This window comes from Typopeltis vanoorti, chromosome 3 (genome assembly GCF_054136105.1).
Source record: "Typopeltis vanoorti isolate ZY-2024b chromosome 3, IOZ_Tvanoo_1.0, whole genome shotgun sequence".
Classification (NCBI taxonomy): Eukaryota; Metazoa; Arthropoda; class Arachnida; order Uropygi; family Thelyphonidae; genus Typopeltis; species Typopeltis vanoorti.
This window is the reverse complement of record NC_143551.1, coordinates 109,407,631-109,425,992: the sequence shown is the minus strand read 5'-3', so window position 1 is coordinate 109,425,992 and position 18,362 is coordinate 109,407,631. Positions and strand designations below refer to the sequence as shown.

The window sequence follows — 18,362 nt, the reverse complement described above, 5'->3', positions numbered from 1 at the left end:
AGACATTGCTCTGCTGAATTGGCCACTATCACTTCTCTACTTTCCTTGAAAATCATAACATGTTTCCAGTTAACCAGTGCCCTTTTACAGTCCAATTTGAACCTTACCAAACCAATTTCTCTGCCTCCTCTTTCATTCCGTTTACTTCTGTTCTTTGGAACATCCTCATACAATCTGCTTTCTCCAAAAAATACTACTTCAGCTGTTCAAAAAATAAAAAAAAAGTTATCAGATTTCCCCCTTTTTTTCTAATTATCCATATGTGCCACTGATGTGCTATAAGTCTTGTGACCTATCGTGCGTGCGTGCATGTGTGTGTACATCATATATATATATAAGATATCTTTCAATTTTTTTCTCTACCCAAAAGGCATCTCTGAAAAGATTACATGTATCCTAAAGTGAATTATCTTCTACACATCTTTTCACTTCTTAGAAAAATATCCTCCATCTTACTTATGCATAAAGATATAATTCATTCATGATTTCTTCTGAGAATTCCTTTTTCTTGTAGCATGAATTATTGACAGCACATATACTATTGAAATAAGAGAACCATACCTGGGTTACATTCAATTTCTTCAACATGGAAGGTCCAGTGTGTAGCAGTGCATTCTTTGAAACATGAGAGAGAGAGAGAGAGAGAGAGAGAGAGAGAGTCTTGTGAAGCATTCCTTCATCAACCAGATCTTACTAAGAAAAATTCTTTACCTATCTCTAATATGTAAGGAGGAGGAGTAGATATCGAAAAACAGGAAAATTTAAATTGTGGTGCACAAGCACTTTTTGCCATGAAATAGTTATTTTTTAACTAATTAAAAACTCATAAGTTTGACTAGCTCTAATCCTTTTAATTTTAAGAATGTTTAAATGTAAGGTAGCTTAAGAAATAATTTTAAACATTTTCTGTACTGGTGAATAATTACTTTTGTTTTAACCACTAGCTGTTCAAGTCGTTCCAGAATTAACAACAAGAATTGCAGGTGCTGACACAGTAGATGCTGATCAGGATAGTAAGAGGTTTGTGTAAATTTTAGTAGTTCACATGCAGATTACCAAACTAAAGAAGTGTTGTAGCAATCTCATATATCTTAATTGATTGTTATTCACAGGCCTTCAGTTATTGTCCAGCCTATGGCTCATAGGTTAGATAAGGCCTACTAATAATTTTAATTTAAAAAAAAATTAAAAGAGTATTGTCCAAAAGAATAGATTAAGAAATTGTGTAAAGAAAAACTATATAAATTAAAAATTAAAGTTGAGCACACATATGGACATTTCAGTTACTTGTTTAATGAGCTTGCATATCGATTTTTAGATAGATGTCTTATGTCCACTTTGTGGACATAAGATTTTTTACATCTCTTATAGAAAACTGCAGTGGCTTTCTTAATACTGCTAAGTACAGCTTGTACTTTTCAAACTACAGTATCTGAATAAATTCAGGGATGGTGAAGGCAAGCGTCTGATATTTTAGCATGCATGCTTGCATTGAGTTTCCACATAGAAGAGACCATGCCATAAGAACAAGCACATTGTACAGAGTGATTCCACATTCCTATCGCAAACTTTAAAGGCATATTCTACACCCTCAAAACTAATGAAAAAATTAATGCTGACCACATGCAAAGCAAATAGATGCAATATGATGAATCAATGTAATTGTAAACAACCAGAATGGAGGATAAGTTCACATTTACTGAATTGGCTAATATGCACTTTTATTATGGACATTCCAACAGAAATGCAAACCATTCAGCTGTATCAAGAGGCTTCCCCTGGTCATTGAATTCCATGCTCTCAAATGTTCAGTTATCTTCATCACTGCCCTTGTGAGCATAGTGCAGTTTCTGTACCACAAAATGAAGGAGTATGAAGATGCAGTACAGCAGACGAAATGAAGGAAGAGGAATGAGGACTCTTGAGATTCATTACTTCTCTCCTCCTCCTCTTCATTTCATCCATTGCATCTAGTGATATGAAATCACACACTAGCACATGGAGGACTGCATCAGAAGAGGGTGTCTCCAAAGTAGCTATACATATGGGGGTGGGCTGTAGGAAACTGGTTTTATCTGTATCATTTCCAGTAGGTTCAAGGGCTTTTACAGGAAGATCATCATCATTGATTGGTATTTTGTCAGCATTTTCTACAACAGTATATGTGGGATTAACAATTTCTTTCTTTCTTTCTTGTATGCTTTGCACAGATGAAGTGAAAAGCACACAAGCATACGTGAGTGAATCAAAATGTACATGTTATTAGTAGCAACAACAACAAGATATTAGCTGTTTTGCCTACAGGCTTACCACATCTTTGTTTAATGACTTCTTGTAAAACATGATAGAAAACATTTTCCATTATGTGCTCAGTGACATTCTCTTGGTATGGAGGAGAAACATGGTTCATACATGATGGAGCTCTACAACACGCCAATCATGAGCAACCCAAGGAGATCTGGATCAAATGTTTCCTGAAAGATAGATGGATTAATCAGCTTGAACCAGTTACATGGCTTCCTCTATCACCTGACCTAAATCTAGGATTTAGGTGAGGTGATAGAAGAAGCCATGGATCAATTTGAAATCCTCCCAGTGCAAATGTGGACCACAGAATTGGCCCATATTGACTAATCCATCTTTCAGGAAATCTTTGATTCTAGTGGAGAATGTTGATGAACTGCAGTGTGTTGAACATGCATATACTGCCATCAGACACCAGCTAGGAACTTTTAAGTCTATGAAACTGTCAGTGGTGAGCATGACTGGCAGTGGAGGTTATTTTGAACACTTGGTTCTTTTGCAATTTGTGTTGCAGGTTGTCAGCATTCATATCTTGGAAATACAAGGTTTACAAACCCATATTTTATGGGACCTTTTTGCTAGTTTTGTGGTGCAGCATACATCTTTAAAATTTATGACAAGGGTGCAGAATCATCCTGTATATGTCAGCATGTTTTTGTAAGATGGAACTCTAATGCAAGAAGGTGAGGAATGGTTTCTTTGCATGAAGGGTGGTTGAACCATGGAATGCATTGCCTGATAGAGTGGTGAGAGCAAGAACGGTCAATGAGTTTAAGGATAGTAGTAGTAATAATATATATATATATTATTTTATGTGAACACTACTCATGAAAAGCCATTGGCCTACAGTATATCAGTATTGGTATCATAGTTGTTAGCTAAAAGTTAAATTATTCAGAAAACTTGCTCTAGAGGCCAATATTTAGTTAAATTTTGCTGTCTTCTTATGCTGTACATGTGTATGTGGATTTTTGTTGACTTTTTTTTGAATATCCCCCCCCCCCCACCTCCAGCTTTTGATATCCTCACATCATTTTTCACTTGAAACTTACTGAAACTCTCTGCTGAGAAGAACAAAAATTGTTGGTGGAGGAACAGTGTTCCTGAAATGTATTAGTTTCAGTTGATTTTTCATGATAATTTTGTGTATGATTATGTTATTTTGTATTTATGTTAAGATACAAGTGATTTGTGTATTTAAAGAACAAACTGTTTCTTGCTTACCTTTATTTATAGATTGTACTTGAATAAGAATAGCATGAGAAAGTTTAAGGTGGCAATTGACAATGTTTAAACCAGACTTCATTTCACTTGCCTGCTGGAATCAGTGTGAGATGTATTTGCTAGATTATATGAATGAATGTGGGAAACTGTTAATGAGTGCTCACGTTTGAATTTTCACAGTTAAAAAAAAAAGTAGCTTTAGTGTGAGTGCCACAATTCCACAAGGAAGGTCCATTAATGTGCAGAGGGAATGAGGAAGTGAATATTGAGAGAATATAATGGAAAAAATGTCATTAGGTTTAATGGAATGAGTACAGCATAAAGGAAGAATAAAATACAAGTTTATTAGATCCTATATTTCATCTCTGTCACCATGACATTGTCAGGGATACAATCTCAAAATTATAAAAGCACATAAAAAATGCTCAAAACAATAAGTGGAAAAAAAAATAAACTAAAAGCCTTGAAGTTCTATGAGTGGTACACTCTATGGGTACTTTTCGCTAGCCTTAGCTTTTGGGTGGGAGGCCTAAGACTTAAAGTTTCCCAAATCTAAGGAAGTTTAATACAATTATATTTATTAAGTTTAGGCCTGGTTTACTAAATCTGCTGCTGATTCTAAGAAAAGATTTTCAAGTTTATATTTGTTGTGATGAAGCATAGTCATTTTTGTGCATTTGATTCTGTGCAAGATATGCAAAGCATGGTCAGTTAGACCAGACTGACCATGAGGGAGTGGATCCTTAGGAAAGTGGATAAGGGCAGCCAGCTTCAAACGAGGTTTGAAATAGAAGGTGCCCACTCATTGGACTTTAGACTTTAGTGTTTTTATGTGTGCTTTTACAATTTTGAGATTGTATCCCTGATGATATCTCTGTGACGGACAAATTATCCATTAAACTTGTATTTTATTCATAACTTATTATAATGGTATTACATCACCAAACCAACTAAATTATAAAAATATATGTTTATTAACCGGCTTATATTTTGACATTGTTAGCATCCAGGAATGTGTTAGCAGAGCTAATATCAGGTGGTATGGTCAATTAAACAGAATGGGAGAGGAAAGATTAGCAAAACAAGTGTTCTTTGCCAGGTTGGGAGGAAAAGGACTCAGAGGAAGACCAAGATATAGGTGGATTGATATGGTAAAAAAGTGCCTTAGAAGATAGAAATATAAGATCTGATAATGTTGGAGTCTTGGCAGGTAATAGACTGATTTGGAGGGAAATTGTAGACAGGAAGTTAGCAATGATGTAAATGTTTCATGTAGTATTATCATATCCTGTACATCTCCCTTGAGGGTACATGTCAGGAATTTGATGATGATATTCTGCTGGATTTCAAAACAGCATCTTCATAGCACATATGTTTCATTTAACATGTGACAATGAGTGATACAACTAAGTGAAACAATTCAAATTGTCATGAATAAAAAATCTGAAGTCCTAATTTGGCACCCTCTCATGTTGTAAAAAAGAAGTACTACAGTTGATCTTCAGATAACAGTCTCCCAAAAATTTGGGAGACTGTTATCTGAATTAATGCAAATTAATGCAATCATACTTGTTCAGGTTAGGAGAATGCCTCATAGCCTAGCCGTGGCTGATTCTAAAAATAATCTTTCTGATCTTTAACAACTTCTATAATGCAGATTTGCTTTCTTCCATTTAGTCTTGTGTGATGTCCAAAGCATGATCTGCCAGTCCAGACTTGCCATAATAATGGTAGTGAATATATTTTTTTATGTTCTCCAAGGCAGATGTTAACAGATCTTCCTGTCTATCCATAGTAGGCTCAGAGTTTTGGCTCTAATTTAATATGAAGTTTGAATGTAGTGCAAAGGTTATATTTTAGTAGTACTTTGGCTATCTTTTCAGATGTACCTCAGACAGGGAATAGTGATGTTTTGTTCTTGTGTGTTTGAGGAAAGAGGAAGTAAGAGGACCATGTAGTATTTTATCTATTTTGTAGCCATTGACCAGGAAAGTATGGCAAAGATATTTAAGTTCGCTGGAAAGAGCTGCATCATTAGAATAAACAGTCCAGGCCCTGTGTGTAAATATTTTAAGAATACCATACTATTGGGCTGGATGATGATGTGATTATTTATGTAATTATAATTATCTTCCTCTCTCTCTCTCTCTCTGTGTGTGTGTGTGCGTGCGTGCGTGCGTGTGTGCGTGTGTGTGTGTGTGTTGGTTTTCTATAAATGGAACAGTGAACCATCTAAAAGCAGGGTGACTAATGTGTTGAGAAAAGGCATACAGTTATTAGATTCTTTTTCTGCTGTGAAGTGAATTTTGGGATGTTTACTATTTAGGTAAGTAACAAAAAAAATCAAAAGTGCCTTGTCGATGGAGCCAAATGACAAACACATCATAAACAAAGCATAACCACACTAAGGGCTTGTATATAGCTGGAGGAAGTATTTTATATTCAAAGTGTTCCATGTAAAAGTTAGCTAAAGTGGGGAAACCATAGTGCGGTATTCTTAAAACACTTACACACAGGGCTAGGACTTGTTCTAATGATGCAGCTTTTTCAACCAAATGTAAATACTTTTGCCATACTTTCCTGGCCAATAATACAGCATCTACAAAATACATACATTTATACATCACCTTCTTACTCCTCCCTCCTCAAACACAGAACAAAACACCACTATTCTTATGTCTGAAGTACATCTGAAAAGATAGCCAAAGTACTAATAAAATATAATTTTTACACCACATTCAAACTGCATATTAAATTAGCAACTTTTATCTGCTCTCCTAAGGATAAACTCTATCCCTTGGCATATCCTGCAGTGTATGAAGTTCCATGTGACTGTGATTTGGCATACTATGGACAGACAAGAAGATCTGTTACCATCTGCTTTGGAGAACATAAAAAAAACATTTGCTACTATTACTATGGCAAATCTGGACTGGTGGACCATGCTTTGCACACCACCACACAAGATGGGAGAAAGCAAATCTTGTTTATAGATGTCATTACAGGTCAGAAACATTATTTTTAGAGTCATCCATGGCTATGAAGCATTCTCCTAACCTGAACAATTAATGGTGTAATGAACATTTAATGGTTGCATTAATTTTTCAAAAATTTGAATGATTATCTTAAGATGAACTCCTACCTAACCAAGTGAAAAATAAACTTTCAACATCTTTCTCTAAATCCAGAGTAATTTAATAATAAAAAAAGGTGGCAAACCTTTTGGCAACTCCTATAGGTAAAGATGACCTCACTATTGCTTCTGCCTGGTATCTCCACCACTGGGCCTGGCTCCCACTGAAGAGACCTCAATAAAGGTCGAAACTAGTGTGGGTAGTGGTTAATCTGTATAATGTATAACATTATACATATCCGCAAGGATATGTGTTTTGCATTAATGGAAATACTGGGATAGGAGAGTTGGTAGTTTGCTCCACATTTGCTACGAGTCCTGGAGTTGTACTACCTTACTGGGGTAAGGTAGTACAACACCATATTCAGTCCTGAAGATATTTTCAGGCGCAAACTTTGTTTGCTCACACTTGAATTAAGGATTAAACTAAATTTATTATAGAACTCCTACATAGCTGTAATACTTCTTTTTTTCAACATTAGAGGGTGCCAAATTAGAACTTTAGATCTTTTGTCCATTACAATTTGAATTGTTTCACTTACTCATTGTCATTGCTTAAATGAAATGTGATATACTCTGAAGATGCTGGTTTGAAATCCAGTGAAATATAAGCGTTAATAAACATTTTTTTTTTCATGTTTTATAATTTAGTTTGTTTCATGTTGTAATACCATTAAATTAAGTTATGAATAACATTCAACACCTAAGCTTGTTTATTAGATTGTATATTTTATTGTTCCTCTGTGCTGTATTCATTCCATTAAAGCTAATAATGAATTTATACCATCACATAAGTTTAAATCCTAGACTGGAAAGAATATCAGTAAATGTGATGTGAGAAATGTATGTGAAAGTGGTAAGAAAAAGAAAATATAAAGATAGTTTTATCATTTGGTGTGTGTGTGTGTGTGTGTGTGTGTGTGTGTGTGTGTGTGAGAGAGAGAGAGAGAGAGAGGTGAGAACATGCATGTTGAGATGAAATGAGAATGAAAGTGGAGTAAATGAAAAAAACATGGAGAGAATTAATGAGAAGGAAGAATGATTTAAGGAATGTGCATTACAAGGATCTTGAGTATCAGAAAGAAAGATAAATATAAGGAGTAAAGTCAGTTGAGGAATGGAAGGGAATATAGTGAAAAGCAATACTGTGACGAGCTGACTCTCTCTCATGACAGAAACATAAGATGAGCAATTGTCAAATGTATATCAGAGTGGGAGAGAGAAGGGGAAGATTGAGCTGAAGATATAAAAAGCAATCTAAAAAGGGTGCAGGAAAATTACCAGTTATTTGATTGGCACAAATGATTTGCAAAGCATTATAAGTGATGTGACAAGGAATTTGCATGATGTTGGGAGCAATGTAAGAGAGAGAATAGTGAGTTTGTTACTTAAGTATAATAAAGGAAAGCTGATAAGCTGAGTGATGGTTATGAAGAATTTTTTTTTTTTAGCTAGTGCCTGGAATGGACAGTCTCCCCCTTAACCAGTACACTGCTGGACGCTGGACACAACTTGCTTATTGGTTTCTTGCCTAGTTTCATGTCCACTTGGTAGGGAACCAACTGCAGTTGCTAGAATTGGTAGGGTCATAGATGCACCTACCATGAAAGTTGCTGCTACCATGAAAGTTGCCCCTGTCATGAAAGGTTTGCTTCTGCTTGGATCTGCCTAAATGTTTATAGTTTCTATATTTGGCACAAAACTCTTGTAGTTTCTCTATTTGGCTTTGAAATAATGTTGGATTCAATATCCACTTAATTTGAATAATTTTGCATTGCCGAAGTGAAGCCTTTCGGCTCTTTATTTTCACTAATTCTTGGTGCCTTTTGTGATGTGACACCTGTTGGCAACTCGTATGGTAAAGTATAACTTCTGCATCACTTCAACCTGGGTATTTACATATGGGTCTACCTATCCACTGATGAGACCTCAACAAAGGTCGAAACTGGTCTGGGTAGTCACCCCCCCCCCTCCCCATAATGTATAGCATCATACATGTTCACAAGGAGATATGCTTTACATTATGGGAAATACTAAGAAAAATGATCAGAGCTTACTCCACCTTTACCACGAGTTGCCCCCTGTCATGAAAGGTTTGCTTGCGCTTGGATCCGCTGAAACTTTTATAGTTTCTATATTTGGCACAAAACTCTTGTAGTTTCTCTATTTGGCTTTGAAATAATGTTGGATTCACTATCCACTTAATTTGAATAATATTGCATCGCCAAAGTGAAGCCTTTTGGCTCTTTATTTTCAATAAAATTCATGTTTGGTGAGCAATAAAGGATGTAATGGATGTCTGACTTTTCTAATGCTTGATCCACCATGGCTATAGGATTAATCTTTCAAAGTGGCAGTAGAATAAAAAATGCATAAAAGCAATAATTAAATTTGTATTTGTATATTTTTATAGGTTTAAAAATCACCACTCAATTAAATTATAAGGCTACCTTCATAATTTAATTATAAGGAAATCACATTACAAATAACCTTATCCTTAGAAAGTTATTTGTATTGCAAGCATTTATAAAATTTCTTTTTCTAAATTAAAAAAAAAAAACAGTGTTATTCTATTTATAATTATGGCCACAAATAATTATAATGGATATTTTAATTAGAGTGCAGTAAAGATGCCATTCAATTGCATGAAATCAGTTGTTAAAATTTCATTCATGTTAGGACTTATGTATTGTTTATTACAGCATAAATTTTAGACTTTGATAAAACTGAATTGCAAACAGCCTTATTTTAAACTGTTCATGGGTTAAAATGTTTTTATTTATTTATTTTTTTTTCTCAGAAAAATAAAGAAAACTGAATACAAATCAAAGTTCCGACCCTTTTCATCATATGTTTATGTAGAGGGTAATTGGAAAAAAACTTCCAAGATTTTCAAGGTAAGCTAGATGGTCAACGTAAAATAACCTTTAATATTCAAATATGAGAAATATCATATCATATATGAGAGCTAAAATATCTGGGCTAGAATTTTTATTGTTATTATATTTTGGTAACCTCCATGAAGACAATAGACTCATTGTCAGAGGCTCACTCAACCACAAATATATCTATCATAATGAACTTTGAAGTTATTTACACTCCCGCTCCCTGCACTCTGATAATGCATTCCACTCACCAACAACTCTCCGCTTAAAAATCTACTCTTCACACACTCTTCTTCACCACTTATACAACTTCAAGGAATGGCCTCTCACTCTTCCCATCGTAACGCTCACTCTTTTTATACTTCCTTCCTTATTAATCTGGTAGAATCCCTTAACTAACTTGAGGGTCTCTATCATATATCTCCTCTTATCCTCCTATCCACCAAACTCTGTAAACCACATTCCCTCAACCACTCTGCATAATCAACACTCCAGCATCCTGATATCACTTTAGTCATTTCTCTTTGGGTCTTCTCTGGTGTTTGCATATCACAATGAAAACTAGGTGATCAAATTTGAGCACAGTAGTCCATTTGTGGTTGGACCAATGCCTTATATAGAAACACCACCACCACTGCTTTATCCCTACACACTTTTTTTATCATAACAGTAATATGATGTGCAGATTGCTAAAAACAAACTTTCAAACTCATGCTGACCATCATAACGAATATGTCCATAAACCCAATCCTGCATTCTATTCCTAATCAATTTCTCCAAAACTTTGACCACAACTTTTGAATTTGTATTTGTATATTTTTATTAAGTTTAAAAATCACCAGTCAATTAAGTTACTAGGCTACCCTTATAATTTAATTATAAGGAGCTTGCAGTACAAATAACCTTATCTTTATAAAGTTATTTGTGGGTAAAGAGCTTAGGGAAAGATAAATGCTATTTTGTGTAATAATTGACAATAGAGCCTGCATTTTAGTACACTATTGTTTATTTTTGATAACTTAGTGTGTCTGCTTGATTGATAGTCTTGTGGTTTGCTACAGACTCTCTATTGAATTTTAGAATTTTGCTTTGAACAGAACACAATGGTAGCATGCACAAGGTCAACTGGGCGAGCTGTGAGAGCCAAATGAGAAGTGCAAAAATCATGACTAAATGAGAAGTGCAAAAATCAAATCCTGTTATTGACGTAGATTTTTCAAAAATGGTTCAATATTGTGAGTTCAACAGGTGTGCTTGGCAAAATATGAAAGATGTGTTTATGGAAAGACTGAACAGAAGATGAGAGAAAGCATGGATTTGTAGAAAATGGGCTATTTTGTTAGACTAAGAGAGTTAACAAATACGAAACGAACTGAGGTAATGAAAGTTGGTGTAAATGAAAGAAATGACAATAGAACAAAGCAAGTGAGATGGAAGGAGTGAAAGAATGCAAGAATAAAGAAGTGAAAATAAGTTATAGGAGAGCGAAAGGAAGTATACATGATGAAACAGAAGTAAGGTGTGGCAGAATGAGAGGTAGCGAGACTATGGGAGTGACAGAGAGTAAAATTTGCTGAAATTCAAGATTTGAAGAAAGAGTTGTTCAAAATGAAAAATGATATGAGGAGTATAAGGAGTGATATTAGATATTTAGTGATAACAAATGAAAGGGTGCAAAAGAATAGAATGAAAGAAAAAAAAAAGGCTAAAAGAGGTGACGAATAATTTGAGAATAAAAGTATGGAGATTTCATTGTTAGAGGATTGGTTAATGAGAGAGTCCATAAAGTCTGCTATCCAGGAGGGAGAATGAGCAAGATAATTCATGCTTTGGACACGAGGAGGAAACAAGCAGGAGAATTAGTAGTGGTTATGGGGGCAAATGATTTAAGTGAACATGGAGAATGTAAGGGCAAATATCAGTAGGTTATTTAGGAGAGTAAAAAATAACAGTATAATGGGAAAGGTTGTCAGTGTGTAGCCAAGATATGACAATGATGAGTTTAGATGGAGATCCAGAATCTTGAATGGTATACTGGCAGAGCTGTGTGAGGATAAGGGAGTGCAGTTAATGGATGTATGGGATGTATTTGAGGGAAGAATGGAATTATATAGATGTGATGGATTGCATTTGGAGTGAGTAAACTTGGAGAAACTGTTGCTAGATGGAAGTGCAGTGTGTGCAATGAAAGCAACAGATCTGAAATAAAAGGTGAAGGGAATGTATGTATGGGGATGATCAGCATAGAAATGGAATAGATCAGAATACGAGTAGGGTAGTTGAGACTAAGCAAATATGTGTGGTAAACAGTAATAAAGGTGATTGGGCAAAGGCAGGTGTAATGGGAAAATCACAACCAACAAGTGGCTTACTGGTTATAGCTAAAAGTGAACTACTGTGTTTATTTACAAATGCCAGGGGTATGGAAATAAGGGAGATGAAATTGTTTCACTGATTGAGTCTATTCACCCCAAAATTGTTGTAATAAGTGAAACATGGTTGAATGAAGATAATATCCTAACAGGAATAGAAATGGAAGGGTACAGTGTTTTTCGTGAAGATAGAAAGGACACGAAAGGAGGGGAAGTGTTGTTGATGATAGCAGCAGAATTATGTCCACATAAGGTAGACATGAAAGAGGGAAATATAGCGGCAATGGTTTTGAGGCAGTGTGGTGTGAGGTGGAGTTGACAGGAAGAGATGTTTAGTTGGATGTTGCTATAGGCAAGGGAATGTGGAGGGTGGTGATGAAGAAATGTATAAGCAACTTGTGTTAGTGAACAAGGAAAGGGTGATTTTAATTGTGGCGGTATAGATTGAAATGAAAAGATAGCATTTGGGAATAAGGAAAATGAAGTTCTTGAGAGACAACTATCTTAGGCAGTATGTAAAGGAGATTACACAAGAATCGAGAGTTTTAGATGTGATCATTTCATCCGAGGATGAAATTATGAGTGGGGTTTTGCATTTCCCTCCAGTTGATGTGAGTGATCATGAAGTGATCACATGAGTTGTGGCTAGCCATATGAAGATTTCTGTGAGGAAAAGATATACATGGCAGTGCAAGTGTGGTGATTATGACAAGCTTAGGAGACAGCTTGGGCTATAGCATAGAATGAGGAGTTGGGCAGTAAGGAAACAAATGTTGCTTGAGAAATGACAAAGAAATACATATAATAAGTTTAGTTTAATCCTTTATCCAAGTGTGAGCAAACAAAGTTTGCACCTGAAAGTATCTTCAGGACTGGGGTAAGGTAGTGCAACACCAGGCAACTCGTTGCAAAGGTGGAGAAAGATATCATCTATCTCAGTATCTCCCATAATGCAAAGCACATCTTGCGGATATGTGTAATGCTATGCATTAAGGCAAGGGCCACTACCCATACCGGTTTTGACCTTTATTGAGGCCCATTACTGGGCCTGGCTCCCACTGACGAGACCTCAATAAAGGTTGAAACCGGTATGGGTAGTGGCCCTTGCCTTAATGCATAGCATTACACATCTCCGCAAGGAGATGTGCTTTGCATTATGGGAGATACTGAGATAGGAGTGATGAGAGCTTTCTCCACCTTTGCAACGAGTTGCCTGGTGTTGCACTACCTTACCCCAGTCCTGAAGATACTTTCAGGCACAAACTTTGTTTGCTCACACTTGGATAGAGGATTAAACTAAACTTATTATAGTCTAACCAAGTGAAAAATAAACTCTCAAAGAAACACATAACAGCAACAATGTGCGAATGTATCCCAAAGGCTTTGAAGGGATTAAGCATGAAATCTGGAAGAAGCCACTTTGGAAGTAGCACAAGATGAATAATGGTAATAATCATTTGCATGAGGACTATAAAGAGCAGCCCAGGAGAGTGACTCGTTTGGTAAGGACCAAATGAGTGCGATATGTGTAAGGAACAAAAGTGCAAATTGGCAAATTAAGCCCAGAAAAACCCTCGCAAATATTTTTGACATGTGGCAAGTGATTATGGTAAGATTCTGTTAATGGATGAAAGTGGGAAATTGGTGACTGCTGAACAGAACATCGTGAAGATGTTCAGTGATAAGTTCTTCAGGGTGTTTAATCCTCAGTGTGAAATCAGAAGCTTAAAGAAATAGAGAAAGAAAGAGTGTTGTTGGGAAGATGTTTGTTTAGAGTGTCTAGAAAAGACAGCCTATTGTTTTCTTTTTTGTAGTGAACTGGATTCTAGTGTGCTGGCCATTGAGATGGAGTAAAGTGTGTAATGTGGCTGAGGCATGTGGCCAAATAGAGAAAACATGATCAGTGTATCTTAAAAAGATTGAAGGTTTGAGACTGGCAATATCAAGAGGAGAGAGAGAGAGAGAGATCCCCATGTCTCTCCCCCCCCCCCTCTCTTGATTCCAAGTGAAGTAACTGGTATGGATGGCAAAATTGAAGAGATCAATGATATTAGGAGGGACCATTTTTAAATAGAGTGTCAGAAAGGGAGATGTTGGTGAATAATCATCAGTATTAGTGAATATTCAATACCACAATGATAAAAAAAAATAGTTTTTACTCCTGTCACCCTGCATCTCTTTCAACATACAGAATAGATTATAGTAATATCATTAGTAAAAGCTGGCTGCCCTTATCTGCTCTCCTAAGAATCAGCTCAGCTATCTCTCTGTTCCAGATGTGTACAAGGTTCCTTGTTCTTGCAACTCATCATATCATGGACAAACTAAGAGGTGTGCCAACATCTGCCTAGAAGAACACAGGAAAGACATTTGCCATTATAGCTATGTTTAGTTAAGTCTAACTGATTCCTTAGATACTTTGTCCAGAAAATCAAATGAAAAAAAAAAAAATCTTCCATACTTCACTGCAGGCAAATACCAAAATGAAAGACTTTTTTTCAAATTGGCAGAAGATTAAAAAAAAAAAAAAAACTAATATAAATAACTATGGTTGTTTTAAACTTTCCAAGAATTGGAAAATATTAATTCTTAGACCTTCCGACTATTAGTTAAGGTTAGCTACCAGCACCCAATAGAAGCGTCCACGTTAGGACTTTAGGTAAGCTTCTAGTCTAATATCTTCACTTATTGTTTGTATGCTTTTGTGTGTGTTATTATAATTTTTATGTTGTACATGAGATGTCTCTTGGAAGAGATGAAATGCAGAAATTATTGACTGTGTTTAATTATTTCTTGGTACTTTTTCCATTCCATTAAACCTTTACGAGGTTAGATAGCTCGGATGGAGTTGGATAGGTGATTGACTGTCATGCTGATATGATACCTGGTATCAGGTATCCCATGTTAGAAGTTTAATGGAGTGAAACATCAGTGAGAAAGGATTAAAAAATCATATTTAATTCTTCCAATATTTTGCCTTGTCTCATTTACAGAGACATCTTCATAGAATACAATATGAGACTTATAACATATCCCCGCCCCCAAAGCAACACAAAATTAAGTGAAACTTTGTGTGTGTGTGTGTGTGTTACAAGTCTCATATTGTACTTTCTGAAGATGTTTCTTTAACTGAAATGAAATATTGGCATAATTAAATATTATTTTCAGTCCTTTCGCAGTGTTGTGTCACTCCATTTAAACTACATTATAATGGTGATTAGCATTCCATATATGTCATTTGCTCACACATGATGTTGTTGTGTTGTAAGTGAAAAGTTATGGAGAACTGTGAATAGTAGAGCAAATATTGTGGCCATACAAGAGAATTTGAATAGATTGTGTGAGTGGAGCTATCAGTTCAGTGTTTCAATGTGTAAAGTCTTGAAATTTGGCAGGCAAGGATAGGATGCAGAGTATAGAGTATTATGTAGTTAATGAAGAATTTTTAAGGAGTTGGGGGAGATGAGAAATCTAAGAGGAGTGGACAGGATCTGCAGTTTAAGGGTCACAGTGTAAAATTGTGAGAACATCACATCAGAGTATGGTATTAATGAGAATTTTTAACTTAACATTTACTTCTCCATCTAAGAGATTAGTGGTTTCCTTGTATAAAGATAATGTTTGGTATAAAGACAAATTGAGAGAATATCAATTACAGAGACTTGTGAACAGGAGGAGGATTGATATTATTGAGACATAAGTTGCTTAGGGTTTCCTGCTAGTTATTATTATTATTATAAATATTATTATCTGAGACCTCCAGGGAGTCAAGGGCTCATCGAGGGAGGCTGTAAATTACCCAACCCAGCTATCATACCTACCCTTGAATTCATTCGCACTAGATGCACTCACTACCCATAAGGGCAAATTATTCCACTCACTCACTGCTCTCTGGGAGAAAAACTTAGCTCTTACTCCTTTCTTGACTGCAAATAAATTTAACTTCCATGGATGCCCCGTGTTCTCTCCCCACCTACCATATAACGATAAATTTCATCAGTTGAAATGCTATAACACCCATTCAAAAGTTTATAGACCTCTATCATATCACCCCTCTTTCTCCTGTTAACCAGAGTCTGTAATCCACATACTCACAATCTGTCCTCATAATCTAAACCCCATAATCCGGATATAATCTTTCTAACTCTTCTTTGCACACCTTTCCACAGCTTCTTTATCCCCTTGGAACCCAGGAGACCAAATCTGTGCACAATAATCCAAGTGTGGTCTTATCAAAGCCTTATAAAGAGGCAAAATTACTTCCTTATCCTTACATGTCAAGGTTCACTTCAACATAGCAATTATCCTCTGAGTTGTATTTGCAACTTTTGTGACCTTTGAACTTTAAATTCTTATCCACCAATACATGAAGATCTCTTGCCTCTTCAGTTTCTTGTAGCATAACCCCGCTAATATAATATGCCACTGGAACTCTAATCACGCCAAAATGCATAACTTTACACTTACTAACATTAAACTGACAGCCATTTTCGTTTGCCGAGATTTCCAGTCTATTCAAATCATTTTGTAATTGCTGAATATCAGTAGCATCCCTGATTGCCTTGCCTCATCTTTGCATCATCAGCAAACAATTGCAAATCTGATGATAGATCCTGCTTGATGTCATTAATATATAGATTGAACAATAATGGCTCAAGGACTGAACTCTGAGTACACCACTGGTTACCTTAAATCTGGCAGATTCACACCCACTGTATACTACTTTTTGATATCTGTCTGTCAACCATCCCCTGATCCAAGTCAATAGATTATGTTCCAATCCCATGTCCTCTAGTTTATACAACAGCCTATCGTGTGGTATCCTATTAAATGCCTTAGAAAAATCCACCATTATCATAGTGTATCCATTCCCTTTATCCAACTCGGCCATAACATTGTTATAAAATATGAGCAAATTGCTAAAACATGACCTTCCTTTAGTAAAACCCATGCTGTTCCCTGCAGAGTATAGAATGCTTGTCTACCCATTTCTGTATGTGAATTCTTACCAATTTCTCTAAAATCTTCACTACCACACCAGAGATACTAATAGGTCAGTAGTTAGACACATCAGTTTTTGCACCACCCTTTTGCAATGGAACTATCATACATTCCTTCCATTCCTGTGGTCTCATTCCTGAGCTGAGACTCAAGTTATACAAATGTGTGAAAGGCCTAGCCAATTCAGCTGAACATTCCTTTAACAAACGGGCAGATATTCCATCTGTCCCTATTGACAAATTCTTATCCAGGTTATGCAAGAGCTCTTCAACCTCATTTTCATGAACCTCTAACTCTTCATCCAATGTAGCAGTAGCACCATGTTACATACACCTGGTTGATATATCTTAGCAAAGTGAGCACTCATTAACTGAACAATCTCCTTAGCTTTTGACACTCGTGTACTATCTGCATTCAATAAAGTTATTCTTCCACATTCATTCTTTGTGGAAGAATAACTTTCTAACTTTAGAAAGTTAAATGTGGAATAGAGTTACCATAGAACAGGGGAAAAAATGGGTACAAGAGACCATCCCAGGAAACTGTATAAGGAAGGTGCAAGTAGGGGAATGAAGAGCCGGTTCTTTGCATGGAGAATATTTGTGAGTGGAATGCATTTTAAAGAAATGTGGTAAGCATTGAAACAGTGAATAAATTTAAAGACCAGATCAATGAATTTTGTATGTCACAGTGGGGAACTTCCTTTGATAAGCCTTTTAACTCTCCTCAGTGGTCTTAATGTTAATAATAATAATATTTGATCTCAGTCTAGTTACAAGCCTCGATTTCCCTCCCCTCGAATTAATTATGACACAGTCACCAGTCTGTTTCCTTTGTTTGTCATAGTATTTTACTCTTCAACTCCACACATTTTGTTTGTTTAGAAAAGCACATGCCTAGTCCTCATCCCATTCCCAAAACTGTATGATTGTACAATTGGCATCATAATTACTGTTTTTGTTATCACCAGATGATGCATTATTAATAATAGAAATATTTGTTATGTAAAGTAGTTATTCCTATTACTTTTTTTCCTATTATTATTTATTCCTTTTTTTATTCCTATTATTATTTATCCCCAAGAACTCATTCTGCTTATATATGTATTGTTTCCTAATTTCAGTCAATGCTTGCATAATTAAAAATGCTTGTTACTCACTGGTTTCATCTGCCTGAACAATTTGGAATTACCTTCCTATACATTTCCTGACTTATAGTAACATCCTTCTAAATATCTAAAATTTCTTCTCTCTTTTGCATAACACCAAATAGACTCCACTATCACTGATAGTACTTCCTTGATGTTCCACTTGGAGAGAGGATATTAATGATGATATCTTCTGACATCATCAGTAATATCTCAACCACTCATTTATTATTTCTGTCTTCTTGAACATGCTACATCCATCATATTCTGTTCTGGTTGGTGTATCGTCCCTGTCA

At 35.7% G+C, this 18,362-nt stretch overlaps 1 protein-coding gene across 5 annotated transcripts in view; it reads left to right on the top strand.

Moving 5' to 3' along the window:
• LOC150108461 (uncharacterized) overlaps positions 1-18,362 on the top strand; it is a 591,316-nt gene that overhangs the window by 305,929 nt on the left and 267,025 nt on the right. For all 5 annotated transcript variants that reach the window (XM_090415866.1, XM_090415867.1, XM_090415862.1 and 2 more), the window contains 2 exons: positions 945-1,020; positions 9,462-9,558. In XM_090415866.1, the coding sequence (XP_090271992.1) occupies positions 945-1,020; positions 9,462-9,558 (173 nt within the window). The remainder of the gene's footprint in view (positions 1-944; positions 1,021-9,461; positions 9,559-18,362) is intronic.